This window comes from Polypterus senegalus, chromosome 2 (genome assembly GCF_016835505.1).
Source record: "Polypterus senegalus isolate Bchr_013 chromosome 2, ASM1683550v1, whole genome shotgun sequence".
Taxonomy (NCBI): domain Eukaryota; kingdom Metazoa; phylum Chordata; class Cladistia; order Polypteriformes; family Polypteridae; genus Polypterus; species Polypterus senegalus.
This window is the reverse complement of record NC_053155.1, coordinates 17,534,819-17,558,131: the sequence shown is the minus strand read 5'-3', so window position 1 is coordinate 17,558,131 and position 23,313 is coordinate 17,534,819. Positions and strand designations below refer to the sequence as shown.

Below are 23,313 nucleotides of genomic sequence, written 5' to 3'. Positions count from 1 at the left end.
TGTAAAGCGGGACTGAGATCACCCTTTAGGACTATTAAACTTAAAATGTTGTGAATTACACAAGTGGCAATATTTTTTGTGAAATGGATAGTTGTGGGGCTCAGTGCCATGAGATCGACCCATTAGTGAACACAGTCTTTCCTCACGCTGCCAACAGGTACAAGTGCCAGAGTGCATTCATGTAGGAGACATCATTCCATTTTTTGGTAAAACCTAGTTCCATACCATCAATGGAATTTTTTACACTTTGTGGAAAAAGAAAATTGAGGCGAATATATCTTCTTGCTGCATCCTTCATCTTTTCATTTCTTAAGCTGTAAATCATAGGGTTCACCATTGGCATTAAAAAGTAATTCAAGCCCCCAATAAAAATTCTTCCGTCATACGAGAGCCCTTCAATTTTTAGCCCTGCGTATACAATAGAGGCCGAAACATAATACATCAGCACCACAGTCATATGTGAAGAGCACATTGAAAAGGCTTTTGAAAGGCTTGCTCTTGATTTAAGTTTTAGAACAGAAATTATAATTCTGACATATGACCACAGTACAAAAAGCAAAGGTACATAATTTGCAATTAAAGCAATGCCAAATGATCCATTGACATGATCTGTAATGTCAGCACAAGCCAGGGAAAGAACAGCTGGATAATCACAAAAACAGTGCATGATTTTATTTGAGGCACAAAAAGGCAGGTGAATAACTAAAATTAGGAACACAAGAGGGATAAGAAATCCAAGCATCCACACTATTGTCACTATCAAGAGACATATTTTGAAATTTATAATCACATTATAATGTAGTGGCTTAACAACAGCAATAAATCTGTCATACGCCATTGCTGCCACCAAGCAGTTTTCTGTTACACCGACTGATACTATGAAATACATTTGTCCAAAGCAAGCGGCAAATGAAATGGTTTTGTCATATCCAGAAAGAACTGCCAGGAGTTTTGGAATAATTGATGTTGTCATCAGTATGTCTAGTAGGGATAAATTACAGAGAAAAAAGTACATGGGTGTGTGAAGTCGGCGGTCCAATGAAACCAGAAGGAGGAGAAGAAGATTAGCTGTTAGAGTGACTAAGAGCAATAGAAGGAATCCAACAAAGAGAAGCATCTTATAGTCCATGAGACCCGGAAAACCCACCAGTTCAAATTCTGTAACAGACATGGCTTTGGATCCATTCATCTGCATATCTCTGAGGTCATACTGCAAGAAAGAGAAAGATCAAATTAAGCATTATTTAATATTGAACATAAACCCTTTTGTAGCTTAAAATGTGATATAAAAGTAATAGCACTTGTGCATCTTCTTGATACAACTTTCTTAAAGTCTGGTGGCCCTCTTAAATTGTTTTCTCATAACTGACAAATAGAGCCTACAGCAATCAAGAAGAACCAGTGATTACTGGTATATCAATATCTGTATTTTAATAAAAACAATAATTTTAATAAATACTGCATGAAATTTATCAATCAGGAACACATTTTGAATTTAAAAATACATACTTGAGCTTAGAACCATACATGGAAATAAATATATGGTTTGCATTGCAACCACAAAGTCTAAATATAATTTATGTCGTTACAAGCCAACTGCAGACCAAATGGACTTCAGGTAGTAGGAACTAACTGGGACAAAAGGTATAGGTGATGTCAGATATTGAAAAAATCGTTTTTATTTGCAAAATACTTTTGTTAAAAAGAATTCAAAGGTTCCTGTAATGAAAAAATACCTACAGTGAAAAATATTTCAAAAAGTAAAACAAAACCTCAGCAATAAATATAATCTCCTCTTTCCATCTGAGAGTCAACATCAGATTTTCTTTAACCCGTAGTTTGACAATCGGGCTTCTAGCCTTTGAGGTTTTTGACCCAAGTATGCAGTAAGCCACTTAAATCTCAGTGTGTGATTTAAAGTCTATTTAAGCCATGAATTTCGCTTGGTTGGGACTTTCATGGTTTTCAGGAAGTCCTTCAATGCTGATGTTGTTCCTTCTATATCTGTCCTCAAATGATGAATGCGATCAGCGATGAATGTCAGTTGTTTCTTCAATAGACATTGTATATGTTTGCTTAATTTCTTCCAGGTAAGTTTCAAGTATTCTGATTTTATCCTCAATTTTGTTCATATTTTCTTGTATTTTTTCATCAATTGTTGCTATTTTTTTTAGGTTTACATCAAAGCTATTGCTTAAACGTACCTCATAGGTCTTTTACATCATGATTCAGCTTGTCTATTCTGTTGTGTGTTCCTCCTATATCCTTCTTTATATCCTTCTTTGTATCATTTATTTTTTTCCCTGAGTGAAGTGATCAGTATCTTCAGTTCTGACCGGTCGTTTCCATCTTCTCTCTGCACCATACGTGGTGTTTCTTATTCTGTTGAAGCCAATACTGTTGACGCAGAGGGAGTGTTGGTAGTAGTTGACAGTGGGGATAAAGAGGCCATGCTCAGTTCAGATATGTCATTCATGTCACTACCCTTGGTTTCCTCTCATGTTTTTAATACACTTGTAATTGATTACTCACGGGGTACTTAAATAAAGGATATCTCGAATAAATTTAGAAAAAAACTACCATTGCGGCACCATTCTCAGACGCCCATCTCTTGCAACAGAGGAGACTGACTCTCCATAATCTCAAAAACAAATAGCAAAGAAAAAATAACTACCACTGTATCATGAAGAAAAAACATCTCTCAATTATAAAAAAAAATCTTGGAAGGTTGGAAGGAGACGAGACGTGATTTTCTCAGAGAGACACTTCCACGTCCCACGAGATGAGTCTTGTGCCAAGAGATCTATCTATTTATCCACACCCGGGCCGGAAATAAAACAAAGAGTAGAAGGCAAAGAGAATGTCGTAAAGAATTCAAAAATGTAGGCGTAGCAGAGCAGGTTAGAGATAATAAAAGTAGTAAAATTCGAAAGTCTCAAAAAAATGATAGTAAAGTTTGCATTAGTGCAAACAAACAGATATTATTAATCGGTTAAATAATGGAACATCGAAAAGAGATCTAATATATTGTTCGGATTTAAACTTTAAATCGGAGACTTGTAGATTGTCTAATTCATGTTGTCATCAGGGAAAAAACACGAGTGACAAAAATGCGAAGTGGCTGGCCAGGGGGGTTGGCAAGCAAAGCCATCCAGTAGCAAAGAAAAAAATGCTCCATATCACCCTGAGGTTTATAACCTTTTAAATTACAAAAAGAATTGGTAACACTTTAGCCCTGCTATAAAAAGGAAATGGCTTTACATCATCCCAAAACAGACTAATAAGATAATTCAAACAAATTAAATCAGGAGCCAACTTGTCTCATCCAGATGATATAAGTCCATATCTTTTGTCAAGCTCTTGCCTTCTATGCTCTCTGCACTCCAATCCATTGACAGCAATGGCCATCTTTACAAGGACAAGCAATTTTCCCCATCTTTTCTTAGGGGTGACATGCCAGCACACTCTACAATTGTGCAGTACTTTGGGTCTCATTGACTTACAAAAAGACACTCAAATTCCAGAATCTAATTAAGCTAACTCAAGAAGATCAACAAAACAAAACATACTGTATGTGCCAACAGCAACACTATACACACAACATTCCAACTTCCCACAAGCCAATCCATAGCCATTCCTTCAAAATGACAAAAGCGCCATCATTTAAATTCAGCCAGTCGCTCCAGCACACAAGCTTGCAAGAAGCTTCACAGAATAGAAACAGTTGGATTCACAATGAAAACCTGGAGTTAAGCTCACAGTTATTCAATTACTCAGTGTAAATATTTCTTCAGTTTTAATGTTCACAAGGGCCATTTCCAGGACTTGAGATACACACATGTACAGTACCTACTGCAGTCTCACAGCTCTTTCATTTGAAGCCATTCAGCCAGGGAGGTAAGGGCCTCTCTTAGCTTGGTATCATCTGCAAACTTTATCATCTTGTTTCTTATATTTCTATCCAAACCATTTATATATATATAATATATATATACTGTTTATTAGAAATACCAGTGGCCTCAGCACCTTATTTCAGATAAGCTTCCTCGCACCCTCTGCTTCCTGTGTCTGAGCCAATTCTGCACCCATCTACACACATCACCCTGAACTCCCACTTCTTTTTAGTCTGATACCTAACCTCAAATGTGGCACCTTATCAAATGCTTTATGAAAGTCAAGATAAATAATATTATATGCCCTGAAAATCTGAGAACACGTCTTTTTAAAATTTGTTTTAGCCTACCAGCCACACTGGAAGTGTTTTTGACCAATTAAAAGCATATTTTGTTTTAAAAATGCTCTCCATGGCGTATAAATTTGAAAACTGGGGAAAAAATGAGTCTTGTATAGCAGAGTGGCTGGTAAAAACTGAGCTTTTCGAAAACTAGGCACTTATTTTAGTTTGCTCTCATAGTTTGTTCTCTTCTTTCATTTGTGGATAGTCCTTTGTTAAACTCTTTGCATCAGCTGATGGATGTCGCGCCTTGAAACATACAAATATATTGCGGTATTTATATTGGCACAACTAACAATCAATATTTTCCAACTCTTTATCAACCTTATACTCACTTGCAACCTTTAACAGCATTTCTATTTCATCGTCTGACCAAAGAAGTTCATTTTGTTTTTCTATGCATTTCAGGTTACTTCAGGTGTGGCCTGTAAACAAGATGCATTCTTCACGGATAATCTATGCATGCACAATAGGTAAGATTTACATGTTTTACTGTTTTGGAGTGGAAGACAAAGGTTTATAAAACAATCTGAAAACATCTGTGTGGACAAAAACCATTTAAAACGAAGCTGCCATTTTAAAATGTACAGTATCCTTATTAGTGTAAATTGAGTATGAATACTCAATAGAAAGAAAAAGACTAGGACTAAGACTTCCATTGTCTGTAGAACTAACTGTGATAATAATTTTAGTTGACTGAATATGAAGCTTTGCGAACTTTCCTTGTTTCAAAAAAATTAGGAAAATTAGAAGTCTGAGAAACCAGAAAAGAGCATTCAATCCACATGTCCTAATCTTTCATCCAAACCATCATACTTCCTGGATGTCGAAAGTGACCTCTGATCCGAGTAGGTGGAAACATCCAATTAAATATGTTTAGCCTGAAAAGGCAAAACGCAGGCTATGTTGATATTAGGCAGGTGTTTGGTAGATATAGTATTGACATTTTTCTATCAGGTAATTCTGTCTTCTCACATAAACATGTTTACTCCAGTTCACTGTATAAATTACAAATGTAACACATGAATATTTTATTTATAAAATACTAAATGTAATATCTTTGCATAATAAAATCTCTTACAAAGTACTGTAGATATTTCAGAGACATTATAGCACTATTTAATTACACGTACCTGATTCATTTTTCATTTTAAAATTATCTTTTAAGAATAATGCTGCACCGTTCCTTCATACCATACTCATCTTTTGTTTCCGTCTTTTATTGATTTTTCCCTTTTATAAGCATCACCATTAATCTCAGTAGTATGTAAATAGGGAATTTGCGGAGCAGGAGTATCCATTATACATATACAGTAGCACTTATCAAAGGATGTTAATTAAGAAGACCCTTGTTACTCTTGGGTTTAACCTATTTATACTGCTAAGTAATAACTAGAATAATATGTCATTTTCAAACAATGACAAATATATTTTATAATTATTATTCAAAACACTCTTTGTTTACATTATCTACAGTTCCATATAATACATGAATGCTCTTTATATTGCAATAAACTTTTCCCAATCCAAATTAGAAATTTCTGGCCTCAAAGTTGTCATTGTTCTGTGTCATTTGCCTTAGTGTCTTATCTAGTTAAAACAAAGGTGTACAGCCAGTGGGTTCCCTCAGGACTATGACTGGAAACCACGTGTCTAGGCTACTTCCTGGACTGCAAAGTCAAAGTTGTGAGGAATAACTGAAGAAGCCGAACGTTTTTTAATTTAGGTCACATGAGATTAAAACAGACAATGATTTCATTGTTTAAAATTCTGAAAGGAATTTGTACAGTGGAAACTAGCAGTTTCTTTTAACGAAACATAAGCTTAGAATTGTACATAGAAATAAATATATGGTTTACATTACAAGAAAAAAGTCTAAATATAATTTACACTGGTACAAGCCAAATGCTAAGCAAATGGACTTCTGGTAGTAGGAACTGACTGGGACCAAAGATATAACTGAAAGTCAAAAAAAGGATGTCAGATGTTGAAAGATGGTTGTTTTTAATTGCAAAACTTTTCATTAACAAGAACTCAGAATTCTTGTACCTACAGTGAAATATATTTTAAAAAGTAAATATAAAAACAAAACAAATATATAAAACAATTACAAAACAAATATAATTTCCTCTTTCTGTCAGAGTATCAACATCAAATTTTCTTTAACCTGTAGTTTGTTGAATCTGACAATCGGGCTTCTAAGCTTTAAGGCATTGACCCAAATATGTGAGAGTATAACATCTCTGTGTCCAATTTAAAGTCTTCTCCTATTAAGTTATTATTTAGATAGAAACTGTAGATAGATAGATAGATAGATAGATAGATAGATAGATAGATAGATAGATAGATACAGTAGATAGATAGATAATATCTTTAAGATTCTGGAATATTAGTAATATTGTCTATTATCTCTAGTTAGTATTAACTATTATCTCATACCTGAGGACATAGTCACTCCCTCACATGTATTGCTGGTTCATTAAAACTTCGTTAGAGTTTAAATTATTTTATCTGATGTTCTCTATTTCCCTATCGAAATTATGACCAAAGATTCTGGTAATCTGAAATGGTTATCATTGTGATGTAAAGTAAGGAACAGCCACCGGCTAAATATCAGTTAGTAGTAATTATTGGTTTTGTATGCTAAACGTATTAACAGTCGCATATTCAGAATTAAATATTAATCCAGTTCTACAGTGTAAAGTTCACATCAACTGTGTTTTTAATATACGTTAATTTAAAAATAGATATTGAGAAAAACACACTTTCTTTAAGAGAATTGCTTCTACACTTATGCCAGGTGTCTGGAAGGAGCCACAGAACAAGGTAATGTAAAGCTAAATATGTTTTGCTAGCACAGTTAAAAAATACAAATCTTCTTTACTAATCAGTCCTTTGAAAGGACAGATAGACAGCCCAAACTGTGGGATCTTTGTGCTCTTTGTTTTCAGTCGTCTAGATTACGACTGTAACGCACTCCTCTCAGGACCACCCAAAAAAGACATCAATCGATTGCAACGAGTGCAGAATGTAGCTGCTAGAATCTTAACTCAGAAACAAAAATCTGACCACATCACCCCAGTGTTAATGTCACTACATTTGTTTCCTGTGCCATTTAGAATTGACTTTAAAATCCTGATTATAGTTTACAAAGTCTTAAATAATCTCGCTCCATCCTATATTTCGGAAAGTCTTACACCTTACACTCCAAATCGTAACCTTAGATCTTCAAATGAGTGTTTACTTAGAAGAGTTAAACTTACAAAGAAGTGCTGAGGCGGCCTTCTGCTGTTATGCACCTAAAATCTGGAATAGCTTGCCAATGGGAATTCACCAGGCTAATACAGCGGAACACTTTAAAACACTGCTGAAAACACATTACTTTATCATGGCCCTCTCATAGCTTTATCTTAGTTAAATCCTGATGCTCTGTATATTCAATTAATTATCATTATTATTCACGGTGGCCTGTGGTAGGCTGGCAGTCTGCCCAGGGTTTGTTTCCTGCCTTGCACCCTATGTTGGCTGGGATTGGCTCCAGCAGACCCCCGTGACCCTGTAGTTAGGATATAGTGGGTTGGATAATGGATGGATGGATTCATGGTGGCTCCAAAATCCGTACTATCCCCTACTTTCTCTGCTGTTCTTTTTCCGGTTTTCTGTGGTGGCCACCACCACCTAATCAAAGCACCGTGATGTCCTTATATTGATGGAGTAAAGGCCAGAAGTCCACATTACTGTCATTATCAAGTTCTTCCATGTGAACTCTGAATACAATAAGGACTGATTGAGATAATTTACGTTAGGTTGAATGCCTAGAGGGGGCTGGGTGGTCTCGTGGCCTCAGAACCCCTGCAGATTTTATTTTTTTTTCTCCAGCTGCCTGGAGTTTTTTTGTTATTTCTGTCCTCCTTGGCCATCGGACCTTACTTTTACTCTATGTTAATTGGTGTTCCCTAATTCTATTTTCTTATATTTTTTGTCTTTTTTCTCTTTCTTCATCACGTAAAGCACTTTGAGCTACATCATTTGTATTAAGATGTGCTATATATATATAAATGTTGTTGTTGCTTCTACTTCTCTTTCTGTTTCTCTCTCTTCTTGTTGCACCAATGGTACTGCCACCTGACAACTCAGTGTTTAAAAATAACCATTTCATTGTTCTTGATAGTATATGGAAATCATAACAACCTCCAAGCCTATTCTGTGTTTGTGTTTTGCGTTCTGCAATCCTGACAGTGCAGCATGCCAGTAAAAGTGCATAGTGCAGTGAATACACTTGACTTGAGCATTCCTAGTTTTCATCCTCTTTCTCTGCACGTTTACCATTCATTTCCTCAGATGAGGCTGCTCCCTGAGCAGATTTTTTTCTCCACCCTAGCAGCCCGCTTCTTCTCTTCTTTCGTCGGCATCTTTTCGCGTAAAACTGATTAAGTCAGTCTTTGTGTTGCAATTACTTAGTACATTTTGTTTAATTTTTCACTTAAGCTGGCACTTAAGTCTTCAATCTGCTTCAAGAAAGAGGTAGGGAATGTGACGGCAAAGGTGGTAGGGATGAGAACAGCGCCTGTATGCATGCACTGCACAGCCGCCCTCCTGTCTGCTGTCGAGATTTGATTCTACAATAAAATAAAAAAAAAAGAGGAATAATTTTGGAGGTCAATCATCACCCAAAAAGCAGATACTAGACATCACATAGTATATGTGTATCAAATTACAGGTCAATAGTTCAAACGGTTTCCGAGCTACAGGTGATTTAAAATTCTGGACAGACAAACGGACAGCCACGGTAGCGTATTATACAGTGTATAAGGATACCTTAAACTTATTTTGAAAAATTCTTGTAATATGAATTTAGTGTATTTCTTTTAGGATAAACATTTGGTATTTATTATGCATGTTTGATACAGGTTTTCAGATGTAAACATTAATTCATATACTGAAGTCCCATCCAATTGTACCGCATATTTCTGCAACTTTGGTAGTAGACCAGGACCATACCTGGAAGAAGCACAAGGCACACTGACACGTACAACTTTGATTTAAAGCGATATGTAAGGAGAGTATGAGTTTATGCTTATCATGTTTACTCTTTCAATCTATGCATGGAAAATAGAACATATGATACAAGACGTAAATTATGACAGTAGTAAAAAAAACTTTGATGTCAGTGACAGTGCCAGACTGCATTCATGCAGAAGATGTTATGCCATTTTTTGGTAAAACCTTGTCAGTGCCTTTGATTGAATTCTTGGCATTTTGTGGAAAAAGAAATTTTACATGAATATATCTTTGTGCTGCTTCCTTCATCTTTTCATTTCTTAAGCTATAAATCATAGGGTTCACCATTGGCATTAAAAAGTAATTCAAACCACCAATAAAAATTCTTCCGTCATACGAGAGTCCTTCAATTTTTAGCCCTGCATATACAATAGAAGCAGAAACATAGTACATCAGCACAACAGTCATGTGTGAGGAGCACATTGAAAAGGCTTTGGATAGACTTGCTGTTGATTTAAGTTTTAGAACAGAAACTATAATTCTGAGATATGTCCACAGTACAAAAAGTAGGGGTACATAATTCACAAATAAAGCTAGAATGAAAGCTCCATTGACATGTTCAGTAATGTCAGTACAAGCCAGGGAAATTACAGATGGATAATCACAAAAGCAGTGCATGATTCTATTTGAGGCACAGTAAGGCAGGTTAGTAGCAAAAATTAAGGACACAAGTGGAATAAGAAATCCAAGTATCCACACTATCATCATTATCAGCATACACTTTTTGAAATTTATAATCACATTATAGTGCAGCGGCTTAACGACTGCAATGTACCGGTCATACGCCATTGCTGCCACCAAGCAGTTTTCTGCAGACCCAAATGATACTATGAAATACATTTGTATGAAGCAAGCAGCAAATGAAATAGTTTTATCATGTCCAGAGAGAACCACCAGTAGTTTGGGAATAATTGATGTAGCAGTTAATATGTCTAGTATAGATAAATTACAAAGGAAAAAGTACATGGGTGTGTGAAGCCGATGGTCGAGTAACACCAGAAGGAGGATGAGGAGATTAGCCGTTAGTGTGATTAACAGCAATAGAAGGAATCCAACAAACAGAAACATCTTGTAGTCCAGCAGACCCGGAAAACCCACCAGTTCAAATTCCGTGAAAGATGCGGCTTTGGATTTGTTCATTTGCCTATCTCTGAGATCATACTGCAAGAAACAGAAAAACAAAGTCAAAGGTTGTTTAATGTTGCGCATTTAAAACCCTACCCGTACCTTCCAAATTCTTGATTTGGTAAAATAAATACAATTCTTTAATACATTTTTATAGCCTTATGTTCTTATTTTAAATATCTAGTTCTACATCAGCTAAAAATGACCAGGCTTGAAAGATATAACAATATTTTATTTTATTAAAAAGTCATAACATTAAAATTATCACATTATTTTTTTAAATCAATAACAAAATTTAATTCTAAAATCTATACATGACTTAAAACTAAGACCACATGTATATATACTTAATTTCAAGTTACAATGTAACAATAAAGTCATTTTTTAGCAATGTTTTACAATTAACTTAGCATTTTATGATTAATATAGGCTTTAAATTAAATACAACTGCTCCCAAAAGATTAAAGATTTCAGTCCTGAAAGAAAGAAAAGACGTCCTCTATCAACCCTTAATAGGCATATTTGAGCAATCACTTCAGAAAGGAGAAGTACCTGAGGGCTAGAAAGTTGAAAATCTTAAAGAAAGGAGACAAAATCAATCTTAGTGAATTACAGACCAATAAGTCTAAGTTTTGTGCAATGCACAATTATGAAACTGTAAATTAATAAATTAGAAAAGTATTTATATGAAAATCATATGATAATTAACAGCCAGCATGGGTTTACGAGAGGAAGATCTTGCCAAACAAATTTTTCAAATTATTTTAGCAGGCTACTGCAGTAATTGACAAATGCATAGTATACAACATGATTTACTTGGACTTTTAGTGAGCCTTTGGCTCCGTCCCACACCAACGATTAATTCTGAAACTAGAAGTTGTTGGCATTAGGTGTAACCTACAAAACTGGACCTAAAGTAGGTTAACTGGCAGAAGACAGAGTATGGCTAATGATCCCTGAAAATGATTTAGAAGTTTATGTTGACACGACATTCTCCTCATATAAGCAGTATGCAAGGTCTATTTACAAATCGAATAAAATGTTAAGTTATACTATAAAACTTGTGGCATATAAATTGAGGGATGTCATGCTTAGATTATGTAATGCACTAGTCAGACTACATCTAGAGTATTTTGTGCAGTTCTGCTAAAAGACATAACAGCACTTGAAGCTGTACAGAGACAAGTAACCCAAGTGCATTTGAGGACTTAACAACATGTCTTGCTATGACAGACTCAGAGAATGAAATGTGTCTAGTCTCAAGCAGAGGAGGCTGCATGAGGACCTACTACAAATCTTCAAAAATTTCAAAAGCATTGATAAAGTAGATCCAACAGAATTCTTTCCATTTAAGGGTGAATCATGTACTGAAGGATATCAATGGAAATTAAGGGGAAATACATTTAGAAGTGAAGTCATGAGATTTATCAGAGATTTTTGGGAATTTGGAATAAAGAAACATGTGCCAAGTAATTAACACTAGAATCCCTGAAGCCTATGAAAAAATTAGTAATCCTGTGCCACCTTAAATGCCTTCGCACCTCTTCATCAGCGTCTTTTGTTTTTTAAATATGTTGATCAGCACAAGTAGCAAGCAGCCTGCTGTCCCATCCCCCACCGGCGCACAGTTTTCTCAGCTCAAGTCCGTTTACCTGCGTGTCAGTTGTTTGGAGCTGTATAGAGTGAGAAGTCAAGCAAGCTGAAGTTCTCCCAGCTTAAAGTCTTTTTATCTGGGTGTGAGGTGCCTGGATTTGCATAGGGTAAATAATATATTTGAAATACATGCATTTCATGTTTGTTCCGTGTCTACAGCGATCTGTGTAAATGTTGGATGAGGTAAGAAATGTTGAGCACAACTAAAACAGAAAGTTTTTGCATGTTATACTACTAATGACAAAATGCTGACGTGAAATGTATAATGTGTGAAGACTGAACATAGCTAAACAAAAACTTCATGATGAGTGCATGTTGTGCATGCTGATGACAATAACCTTGTCCCTGTACACTTGTTTTGCCTAATAGTAATTGAAATCCCCATGTTGGCACTGTTTTTTGAGTTGTCCTCATCCCATTATAACCTCACTTCCCAGTACAACATACAGTATAGCCTGTATTTTAATTTCAACCAACAGCAAGGCACATACAAATTTTTGTGAAATAGGTTCAACTTTTTAGTAAAAAAACAAAAAATGGAAATGGCTTACTATTTTATTTATATAGATTGTAACTGTTAAGCACCTTGGGACGATTTTTGCCATTGAAAGCTACTATATAAAATATAAGGTTGTATAAATGTTGTTTGGATATAGTTGGATCTTCTGTTTAAGAAGTGGATATGTAACAGAATTGCAGGTAAAGGATCTGAACAGTTAAAAAAACGTGAAGCAAAATGATGAATGATTCAGTAAATCTGTAAGTGTCTGCCACTGAATCACCAGCTCAGATGTAGCTGAAATAATCAACGAATGAAATAAAGAAATCAGGTTACAGCTCTCACACTGTCAGCTACAGACCCACGGAGCTCTAACAATGCAATTCAGAGAAGGAAAACTATGAGCATTTATTATATTTTACTAACAATGCTTAACAAAATAATCAGTCTGCTCTCTGAACTGAAATGAAATAAATTGAGCAAACTAGAATAACTAGACTACCTATCTTTTAATCTCTGATTATGCTCAGTAGGAGGCTATCCATTCTCTTCGAACTCAAAACAAACTCGATCCTAAATTGTCCCTAGTATGTGCTTGGAGTGTGGGTGTGTGTGCCCTACGGTGGGCTGGCACCCTGCCCGTGGTTTGTTTCCTGCCTTGCTCCCTGTGTTGGCTGGGATTGGCTCCAGCAGACCCCCGTGACCCTGTAGTTAGAATATAGCGGGTTGGATAATGGATGGATGGGTGGAGAATAACTAGAATATCCATCTTTAATCTCTGATTATGCTCAGTATGAGGACATCCATGCTCTAGGAACTCCAAACAAACTCGGGAAAACCCTTCTTCAAACAAAAACATTATTGTGTTTAATGCAGGGCAGTGGGTCATGCTGCCACTGAACTGCATCTTTCATAGTTAACAAATTGTCTTCATGAGTATTTTAAGATTATACAGGTTTCTCTCCATATCTCAGAGATGTGCATATCAGAAGTTTTTAAAGATATGAGTGAGTTTGAATGTGCAGTGCGATGAACAAGGATGACACTTTGTATTAACACTAGAATTACCAGAGTCTATGCAAAAACTCATAGATCCAGACCACCTTAAAACCGATCTCACCTCTCTGTCACCGTCTTTTGTCTTCTAAATGTGCCGATTAAGACGAGCAGCAAGCAGCCGGCTATTTCATCCCCCACCGTTGTAGAACGTTCACTAAATTTTCCTAGCTCATGCCTTGTTTGATTATCTGGGAGTGACTCAACTGCTGGAGTTTTAAAGTGGAAATAATAGATCAATATTTGGAACACTTGCATTTCATGTGTGTTCCATTTCTACAGTAATCTGTATAAACACATTGTTAAAACAGAAACTTTTTCATATTTTACTAATAAATATTACAAAATGTAGGCATAAACTATAGAATGTGTGAAGCCTGATTTCCAAAGATCAAATAAACACTCACAAAAGGTTCACAAACGATACAACAGCTTCCGTGGCGTAGCGCTAAAATTTGCTTCTCGGAGTGCAGCGTGCTTACCGTGCCTCAGAGACCTGAGTTTGATTCACTGCTGGGGAGAAAGTGTTACTTTTTTTTTTTTTTCTTTTTAACCTTCGCCGCTCGGTCTACCTGAAAGCGTCTGCTTTGAGCGTGCTGGGGCGTTTTTTTGTTTTTTTTCATTTTTCTTAAGTAAATCATTAAATTTAAAATGTCGATAGCAGTTATTTCTGTTGATTAATTCATTATGGCTAATACTGTTAATAAGTGGTCACTGATTTTGCCTGTTCTACACAATCTTTCTAGCGTCTTTATCTCTATTCCCACTGCCTGCTTGCCCGCGTGCAGCGTGTGTCGATTGATATATGATTTAATGTATTTCTTTTAGACAATTCTCCGAGTTGTAAAATACATATACATTATATATAAAACAAAACTACTATATAGCTAATACTGTTATCTGTCTAATGCCTTCTCTGTCTACCTATCTATCCATTTATCTAGTGCCTTTCACATGTGAATGTACTCTCACTGCCTGCTTGCCTTTCTGCAGCATCTGTCATATAGTGCCTTTCACATCTATCTATCTATCTATCTATCTATCTATCTATCTATCTATCTATCTATCTATCTATCTATCTATCAACATCTGTCTGTGTATTATTCAGTGATCTGTCTGACAGTGTGTGTCTTACAGAACTTAAAAATAAGAACAGTTATAAGGACACTTGTTCATGTTAATTGCAGTCTCAATTGTTAAAAAATATTTTAAAAGGAGCATCCCACATGAAAATATAACGATCTCATTAACTGACAGTGCATACCAGTTTATAAATTTTATGTCTGTCTGAGGTTAAAAAGAAAATACATTAAATCATATATCAATCGAAAAACGCTGCTCGCAGGCAAGCAGGCAGTGAGAGTGGAGATAAAGACGCTAGATAGATTGTATAGAACAGGCAAAAATAGCGACCACTTGATAACAGTATTAGCTATAATGAATGAAAGCATGAATTAATCAACAGAAATAAATGCGATCGATATTTTAAACTTAACCATTTACTTAAGAAAAAAAAAAAAACGCACCAGCACGCAGAAAGCAGACGCTTGCAGGCAGGCAGGCAGTGCGGCCATGGTTAAAAAGAAAAAAAAGTAACACTTTCTCCCCAGCAGGGAATCGAACTCAGGTCTCTGAGGAACAGTAAACATGCTGTGCTCTGAGAAGCAAATCCTAGCGTTACACTACAGAAGCTGTTGAATTAATCTTGAAACATTTGTGAAAATATTTATTTAATCTTTGGAACTCAGGCTTCACACATTCTATAGTTTATGCCTACATTTTGTAACATTTATTATTAAAATATGAAAAAGTTTCTGTTTTAACAATGTGTTTACACAGGTTACAGTAGAAACAGAACACACATGAAATGTGTGTGTTCCAAATAACGATCTATTATTTACACTCTAAAACTCCAGCAGCTGAGTCACTCCCAGATAATCAAACAAGGCATGAGCTGGGAAAATTTAGTGAACGTTCTGCGATGGTGGGGGATGGAATAGCCGGCTGCTTGCTGCTCGTGGCGGAGAGGTGAGAATGATTTTAAGGTGGGCCGGATCTACGAGTTTTTTCATAGACTCTGGTAATTCTAGCGTTAAATTTTTAAGTTTGGAAAACAGCCAGGTTTAGAAATGAATGTTAATCTTAGTCATGATCGCACTTACCTTATTGCGTCAATTATATTCCCTAGGAAAACAATCCATATTTCTTCACATAGTATGAACACTAAGTATAAAGAAAAAAAAGGTGTCTCATTTTGAATATTTTGCATGGGTTCGAGCGCACGCCAAAAAATTGTAAAATGCACACTCTAAAATCATATACTGTACAGTATATATAACCTGGTGTACCCATATTTCTATGCAATCTACCATTTATAAGACACAATCACCTTGTAAAAAGTCGTATGTGGACGCACCTTAAACTCCATCCTAAAACATCCATAAATGGAGCATGCTAATCAACCTCATACATATGCAATCACAATGTTGCAGAAATTCATTGGCTGGTAGAGGAGCTTCCTTCCTAACACATCAAGACTCTGCCATCTGTATTAAACAGTGTCTAACTGCGCTCTGTAGCTGAGGGTGCAAGTTCATGAATGGCATTCTCCTCTGCGTTCTGAGAGTCCAGGAGAAGTGTAAGGCACCATCATCTGAGCGGGTAGCCAATATCACTTGGCACATGTAATAACATGATAGCTGTTAGAACTAAATAGTGCCAGTCATATCAAACACTGAGGGTTCAGCCAATTACTTAATCAACAAGCCAGGCACCACATAGAGCACCATCATGCCTCTCAAAGCTACTATACCTCAAAATAAATTAATCATGGGTTGACCCAGGCTACTGAGACACAATGTTTGCCAGACGCATCTGCTTGACTAGTACATTGATGGAATTTTGTGGATCACAGTTAACAAAAGATGTTTCATTCTCACTAGGTGCCATTACTGCAATATGAGTGCAGTAAAGTACTCCAAATATTTAAGGAGAAACGGACATCTCTGTTGGCAAAAACATGTCATTTTTTCTATGTACACCCACACCATATGAAAACTGGATGTAGTGCGTTGCCGGTCGGTTAATGGCTTCCAGCACAGCGGACATGATAGAGTAAAGCTTGGATTAGATACTGTTCACCCATCATCCAGTACCCTGAGAAATGACAGCAGGTAGCCAATATAAACTGATGAAGAAAAAAAAAAACAGTTCTTCAGTGTAAATTCAAAGCATTGGCCTTCTTGAAAAGAAACTAAAATAGAGTCTATGCATCATATTAATTGTTACTAAGGTGTAATATGTTTGTCACGTCAACGCACAATCTAATAAGGTCTCAGTGATATGAATTATTATCTGCACAAGTCATCATTTAGCTAGTGTGGTGCATTTCACTGCTTGATGAAGGGTGTCTACATTTCCTGGATTCTCTGAAATGCATGTGCATGGGCCAGAGATGCCGTAAATATACGCATGGTCTCCCATTAAGTTTTCTTTTGTGGGAAGTTACATACACGTTTCAAGTCTCTTTTTGTGCGTATGCAAGCTCAGTAAATGAGGCCCCAGGAAATGGAGTCATGTATACTGTTGGTACAGACTGTATCTGTGGCTCTGTCTGAGAGAAAAGGCCAACTGAACCTGTTTCGTGCAAAGCTCATGACATACAAATATCAGAAATCTGATAAACCAGAGAAGAACATTCAGTCGATTTGGTTCACTAATAGGTACGTTGTCCAATCTTTCATCAAAACCTACACACTTGCTGTAGCTTCATACTCACCTCTGATCATAGAAGGCATTGATGTACAATAATTCTGCTGTGGCCAACAAAATTCAGAAAGTATGCTATGTTAATATTAGGCGTTAATTAGTGTCCGATTATATTAGCAGGTATCTCACATTTTTTTCTGTTGTCCATTAAAACCAATTTGTCTCCAGTTCAACCTGTAAATTTGAAATTTAACACATATTCACTCTATCTATAAAAATGCCAAATAAAATGTTTTCATTTTGCAGTGATTTTTGGTTTGGAACATAATAGTGCTATTTAATTACGCATACCTGATTCATTTTGATCTTAGGTTGTTCTTATGAGAATAATGCATCACCATCCATTCACATTGCACACATCTTTTTGTTCCTTTCCTTCTTTTATTGTCTTGGCCCTTTTTAATCTTTCGTGTTAACCTCAGTAGTGTGTGTAGAGGGAATTAACACTTTCAACATATCCATTAAGCATATAGTGTTAATTAACAAGCTCCTTATTTCTCAAAGGATTTTACCTATTTATATTCCTAAGTCATAATTTGAATTAAGAAGTCTTTTTTCAACAAATACAAATTTATTTTGTAAGTTTTCATTCATATCCATCGCTAGACTGTCAGGGGTCAAAACCTAGAATGCATACCAACCCCAAACTATTCCCATGACCCCTTAGTAGTCTGTATCCAAGTGTGGGCACAGCAGCGAGTGAGAGACAACAACCAGGTTCAAACAGCCAAAGTGCAAATTGCATGTTTATCACATCTCAATACAAATAAAAAAGTGCAGTGCAGATATAATAATTAAAGTCAATAAATAATCCAGTGCTTGTGTGGAGATTAAAAATGAACAATAAATAATTAAAATCACAAAACTAAAAATTCCAAGACTTCAGGTTGTGCTCTTCAGAATGTCTATCGTGGCTTTCTCTACTTCCATCTCCCCAGCTCACCCAAGCAGATCTGTCTGCTGCTAGTGATGCCAACAGCTGTGGTCATCATCGACCCCCACTCTTACAAATCTGTTCAGCATGGATACCCCTCAGAACACCATAAACTATGTTCCCTAAAAGTGCCGTGACCACATTGCCTCCTCTCTCCACTGCGCTTACTTGATGTCCAGAAATTACCTTACCATTCCGTTCTCCTCCCTTACTACGCAGACTAGCATTTTTAACTTTTTGGCAGATGCAATTGGATAATTACGAGCCCCAAAGTACTAAAGAGGCAGTTGGCCAAACTGTGCACGTCTACACATGAAAGCATGAACTGCAGATTGTCTCATCAACACCCTAGAGTCACTCGGCTATGCTATTATACGCCCACACCCCAAGATTGACCACACTGCATATCTGAAAAATGTTGTCATGAAACTCACTTCATGACACAGAATTACTAAAAAAAGCAATTTTTCAAAGCACTGGGATAATCAGGAGAAGAAGAAGAGATTTATATAGCACAGATCCTCAAAGCCCTTTACGTAGAGAAGAGTTGGGCCGTGGTGGGCCAGAACATTGGCATAGACCCTACTCTTTATGAAAGATGCCCAGGGATTTTTTATGACCACAGAGAGTTTACACTTCATCCATAGAATGATGTCATTTTCTCAGCACAGTATTCCTGTCACTATACTGGGAAGATGGGATCCACACACAGACCACAGGGTAAGTATCCCTTGCTGGCCTCACCAACACCTCTTCCAGCATCAACACAAGCTTTTTTAGATGGTCTCCCAGTCCAAGTACTAGCCGGACCCCATCATGTTACCTGTGCTGAAGTGCATATGGTATGGCTACTGGAAAAGTAATATATAATAAACAATGTGTGTTATGGTTTTGGAGATTCTCGAGTTTCTAAGGGGGCATCATCCCCTCAATGGAACTGTCTCACCCCACCTTTTTTGATTTTTAAACATGTTTGCTCACTTGCATGATTTCATATTTTCATGCATTTTCTGTAATATTTGTAATTATGTATCTTTGAATGTTCTGATATTCCATGGGGTTTTTGGGTGGTGCTCCAGGAGGTGATGCTACCCTGACTTAATCACACCTGCCCCTTCCCTTCAGCTCTTTAGCTAGAGCAGAGAAGTTGTGTTATTTATTTTAAGTTTCATTTGCTTTCCTAATTTATGAGCCACTTTATCCAAAGACAAGTACTAGAATACATTGATATCTCTTGTCCTACATGTACCTTCAACCCCATTCCTCTGTGTCCATGTTTGCCTGAACCTTTCTTGACTGGCGCTCCCTCTGTTCAGTGTGGTCCTTTAAATCCTGCTTCTCAGACTCTATAATTATTTTCAATTAATGCCTTCCTCACCTCCTGTCCGCTTTTGTACTTTGAAGGTGAATCTCAGTGTGCTTCCTGTACATTTACTCCTCCTCGTGTAGCTCAAACTTACACTTCCCCTTTCAGTCTCGTCACAAAAGCGAAAGTGACTAATCATACCAAAGCGAAAGTGACCGATCAGATTGCTTGGAGGGACAGGACACATATGCAGACCATAGCATTTTAAAATTTGGTAGATTTTGCATCTGTTCCTGGTTTTCTCTTTTGGATTGTGGATTTGGACTTGTTTGCTGCAGGATTGCCTTTTGATCAACACCTTTTTGTCTATTTTTGTTCTTTTGAGCTTTTCCTTGCGTTTTTGTATTCTTTATTATTCTTGGTTAATAATTCCTTTATTTATAAAGAAGGCTTCAGAGTTGGAAAATATTGTTTATGAAGTAGTTTGTGAGTCATATTGTTTATTTTGGATATCATCACTTTCTTGATTTATAGGCCACTTTACCCAAAGACAAGCAATAGAATAATTTATTCTGTTACTTATTTATTTATTTATTTACTAGGGGGCCATGCCCCCTGCTTGCTTCGCTTGCACATCCCTGGGTTTGGTTAACTGGATATACAATTTAAAGAGATCATTATTTTCATGGGAATTGTTACATATTTTTTTGATTCTATGTTGCATCACTCCTCCGTGATCATATGTATACACCTGACCGAATTGTGGTATCTTCGAAATTAAAATTGTCGTTGCTTTAATTGTTGCGGGACAACAGATTCTCATAGTGTATGGTCCATTATTGCGTAAATCTATGTTTTGACCATTGAATGATGCGATCGCAAAAAGTTTATTGTAGACTCAGATATTTTGCCTCTAGTGTTTGTGGATTTCACTTTCAACAAATCTTTTAATTCTCGTGGATACGCCTCTTCACTGGGAGGCAACACTACTTTTCCCTGATGGCTACACGAATTAGACGATCTACAACTCTCCGACTTAAACTTTAAAGACTTACAATATCTACATACTTCTGACATATCACCTATGTTCATATATTCGATCTCTTTTTGCTGTTCCGTTATTTCACCGAGTAATAATTTCCGTTTGTTTGTGCTAATTCAATCTTTAGTTTCTTTTTTTTGATACTTTCGAATTTTACAACTTTCGTATTCTTTAACTTGCTTTGCACGTTTATCTCGCCAACGTTTCTGAACACCTTTATGAAGTCTTAGAACATATTAAATTTTTAAGAACAGGGAGCACATGAAGTGTGCCAAAAGCATTCCAACAACTGAGAGGTTAGATGTCCGTGATCTTGTGTTAAATTGTTTGTAAGTAGGGTGTGACATGTAAAAGTCACCGTCTCACGGGTCGTGCTTCCAAAGGTTGTAAAGTCTAGTCTCATGGGACGTCAAAGAGTCTTTTTGAGAAGATCATGTCTCGACCCAAGATTTTTTTATTTTTATAGAGAGATTTATTTAAGTAATAAATAAATATTCTAAGTAATAGAATAAATTTATTCTTTGTTTACCTGTTTGTGCCCCAAAATCCTGACAATATAGCATATATATTAAACTTAATTTGGAAAAACTCTTTGATATGAATTTAGTGCATTTCTTTTAGGAAAAACTTTCATTATGTCTGGTTTTATATGCATATCTAATAAAGATTTTCAGATACAGACATGATGTTTGTCCATTAAGTTATATACTGAACTCTTATTCAACGCATATATCTAAAACTTTGGGAGTAGGCCAGGACTAAACCTGGAAGAAGCACAAGGCACACCGACACATACACACTTGCATCCTGGGTGACTTTAGAATCGCCTGTTAACCTAACACCTCTGGGAAACTGGAGTAACCCAGAGAAAAGGTATACAAAATTGTATAAAAAAATGTTATCTCCTTGTTCAAACCCATTCTTCTGGCTTTCTTGAGACAGCAGCACTAAGTATGGGTAGACATTTTTTAAATACTGCATACAATTGAAAAAATAATAATAAAACAGTAAACAAAATACCACTAAACTTTGATTCAAAGCAATATGCAGGGAGATCTGTACAAGTTTACGATTATCATGTCTGCTTTTTCAACTTATGCTTGGAAAATAGGACATCGGATACAAGATGTAAATTGTGACAGCAGTAAAAAAAACTTTGATGCCAGTGACAGTGCCAGACTGCATTCATGTAGAATATGTTATCCCATTTTTTGGTAAAACCTTGACTTTACCTTTAATTGAATTCTTGGCATTTTGTGGAAAAAGAAATTTGAGGTGGATATATCTTTGTGCTGCTTCCTTCATCTTTTCATTTCTTAAGCTATAAATCATAGGGTTCACCATTGGCATTAAAAAATAATTCAAACCACCAATAAAAATTCTTCCGTCATACGAGATCCCTTCAATTTTTAGCCCTGCGTATACAACAGAGGAAGAAACATAATACATCAGCACGACAGTCATGTGTGAAGAGCACATTGAAAAGGCTTTTGATAGACTTGCTGTTGATTTAAGTTTTAGAACAGAAATGATAATTCTGACATATGTCCACAGTACAAAAAGCAAGGGTACATAAATCGCAATCAAAGCAACACCAAATGATCCATTGACTTGATCTGTAATGTCAGCACAAGCCAGGGAAATTACAGATGGATAATCACAGAAGCAGTGCATGATTCTATTTGAGGCACAGTAAGGCAGGTTAGTAGCTAAAATTAAGGACACAAGTGGAATAAGAAATCCAAGTATCCACACTATCATCATTATCAGCATACACTTTTTGAAATTTATAATTACATTATAGTGCAGCGGCTTAACGACAGCAATGTACCGGTCATATGCCATCGCTGCCACCAAGCAGTTTTCTGCTGACCCAAATGATACTATGAAATACATTTGTACAAAGCAAGCAGCAAATGAAATAGTTTTATCATGTCCAGAGAGAACCACCAGTAGTTTGGGAATAATTGATGTAGCAGTTAATATGTCTAGTATAGATAAATTACAGAGGAAAAAGTACATGGGTGTGTGAAGCCGATGGTCCAGTAACACCAGAAGGAGGATGAGGAGATTAGCTGTTAGCGTGATTAACAACAATAAAAGGAATCCAACAAACAGAAACATCTTGTAGTCCAGCAGACCCGGAAAACCCACCAGTTCAAATTCCGTGAAAGATGCGGCTTTGGATTCATTCATTTGCCTATCTCTGAGATCATACTGCAAGAAACAGAAAAAACAAAGGTTGTTTAATGTTGTGCACTTAAAACCCTACCCGTATCTTCCAAATTCATGATTTAAAATAAAATTCTTTGTTACTCATTTTTGTAGTCTTGAGGCCCACATAACAGATCTTATTTTGATCTATATCCACTAAAAATGACTAGGCTGAAATGATATAGCAATTTTTTATTGTAATAAAAAGTCGAAATATTTAAATTAACACATTATTTTTTTAATTCAATAACAAAGTTTAATTCTAAAATGATACATGACTTAGAACTAACACAGCATGTATATATAGTACATTTCAAGGTACAATGCAACAATAAAGTCAAATTATTAATTTATGTTAGTGTTGTTTTACAATTAACTTAGTATTTTTAGATTAATATAGGCTTTCAATTAAAATGTATCT

At 36.1% G+C, this 23,313-nt stretch overlaps 3 protein-coding genes across 3 annotated transcripts; all 3 read right to left on the bottom strand.

Annotated features, from left to right (window-relative positions):
- Positions 1-142: 142 nt before the first annotated feature.
- LOC120524286 (olfactory receptor 6N1-like) lies at positions 143-5,376 on the bottom strand. Its single transcript, XM_039746146.1, has 2 exons — positions 5,368-5,376; positions 143-1,210 (listed from the first exon to the last, which is right to left on the bottom strand). The coding sequence occupies exons 1-2, from the start codon at positions 5,374-5,376 to the stop codon at positions 143-145; spliced, it is 1,077 nt and encodes a 358-aa protein (XP_039602080.1).
- A 4,048-nt stretch (positions 5,377-9,424) lies between these two features.
- On the bottom strand, positions 9,425-10,435 carry LOC120524285 (olfactory receptor 6N1-like). The gene has a single exon (XM_039746144.1). It carries the CDS (start codon positions 10,433-10,435, stop codon positions 9,425-9,427), a length of 1,011 nt encoding a protein of 336 aa, XP_039602078.1.
- An 11,428-nt stretch (positions 10,436-21,863) lies between these two features.
- On the bottom strand, positions 21,864-22,874 carry LOC120524284 (olfactory receptor 6N1-like). Its single transcript, XM_039746143.1, has one exon. It carries the CDS (start codon positions 22,872-22,874, stop codon positions 21,864-21,866), a length of 1,011 nt encoding a protein of 336 aa, XP_039602077.1.
- Between the last annotated feature and the right edge of the window lie 439 nt (positions 22,875-23,313).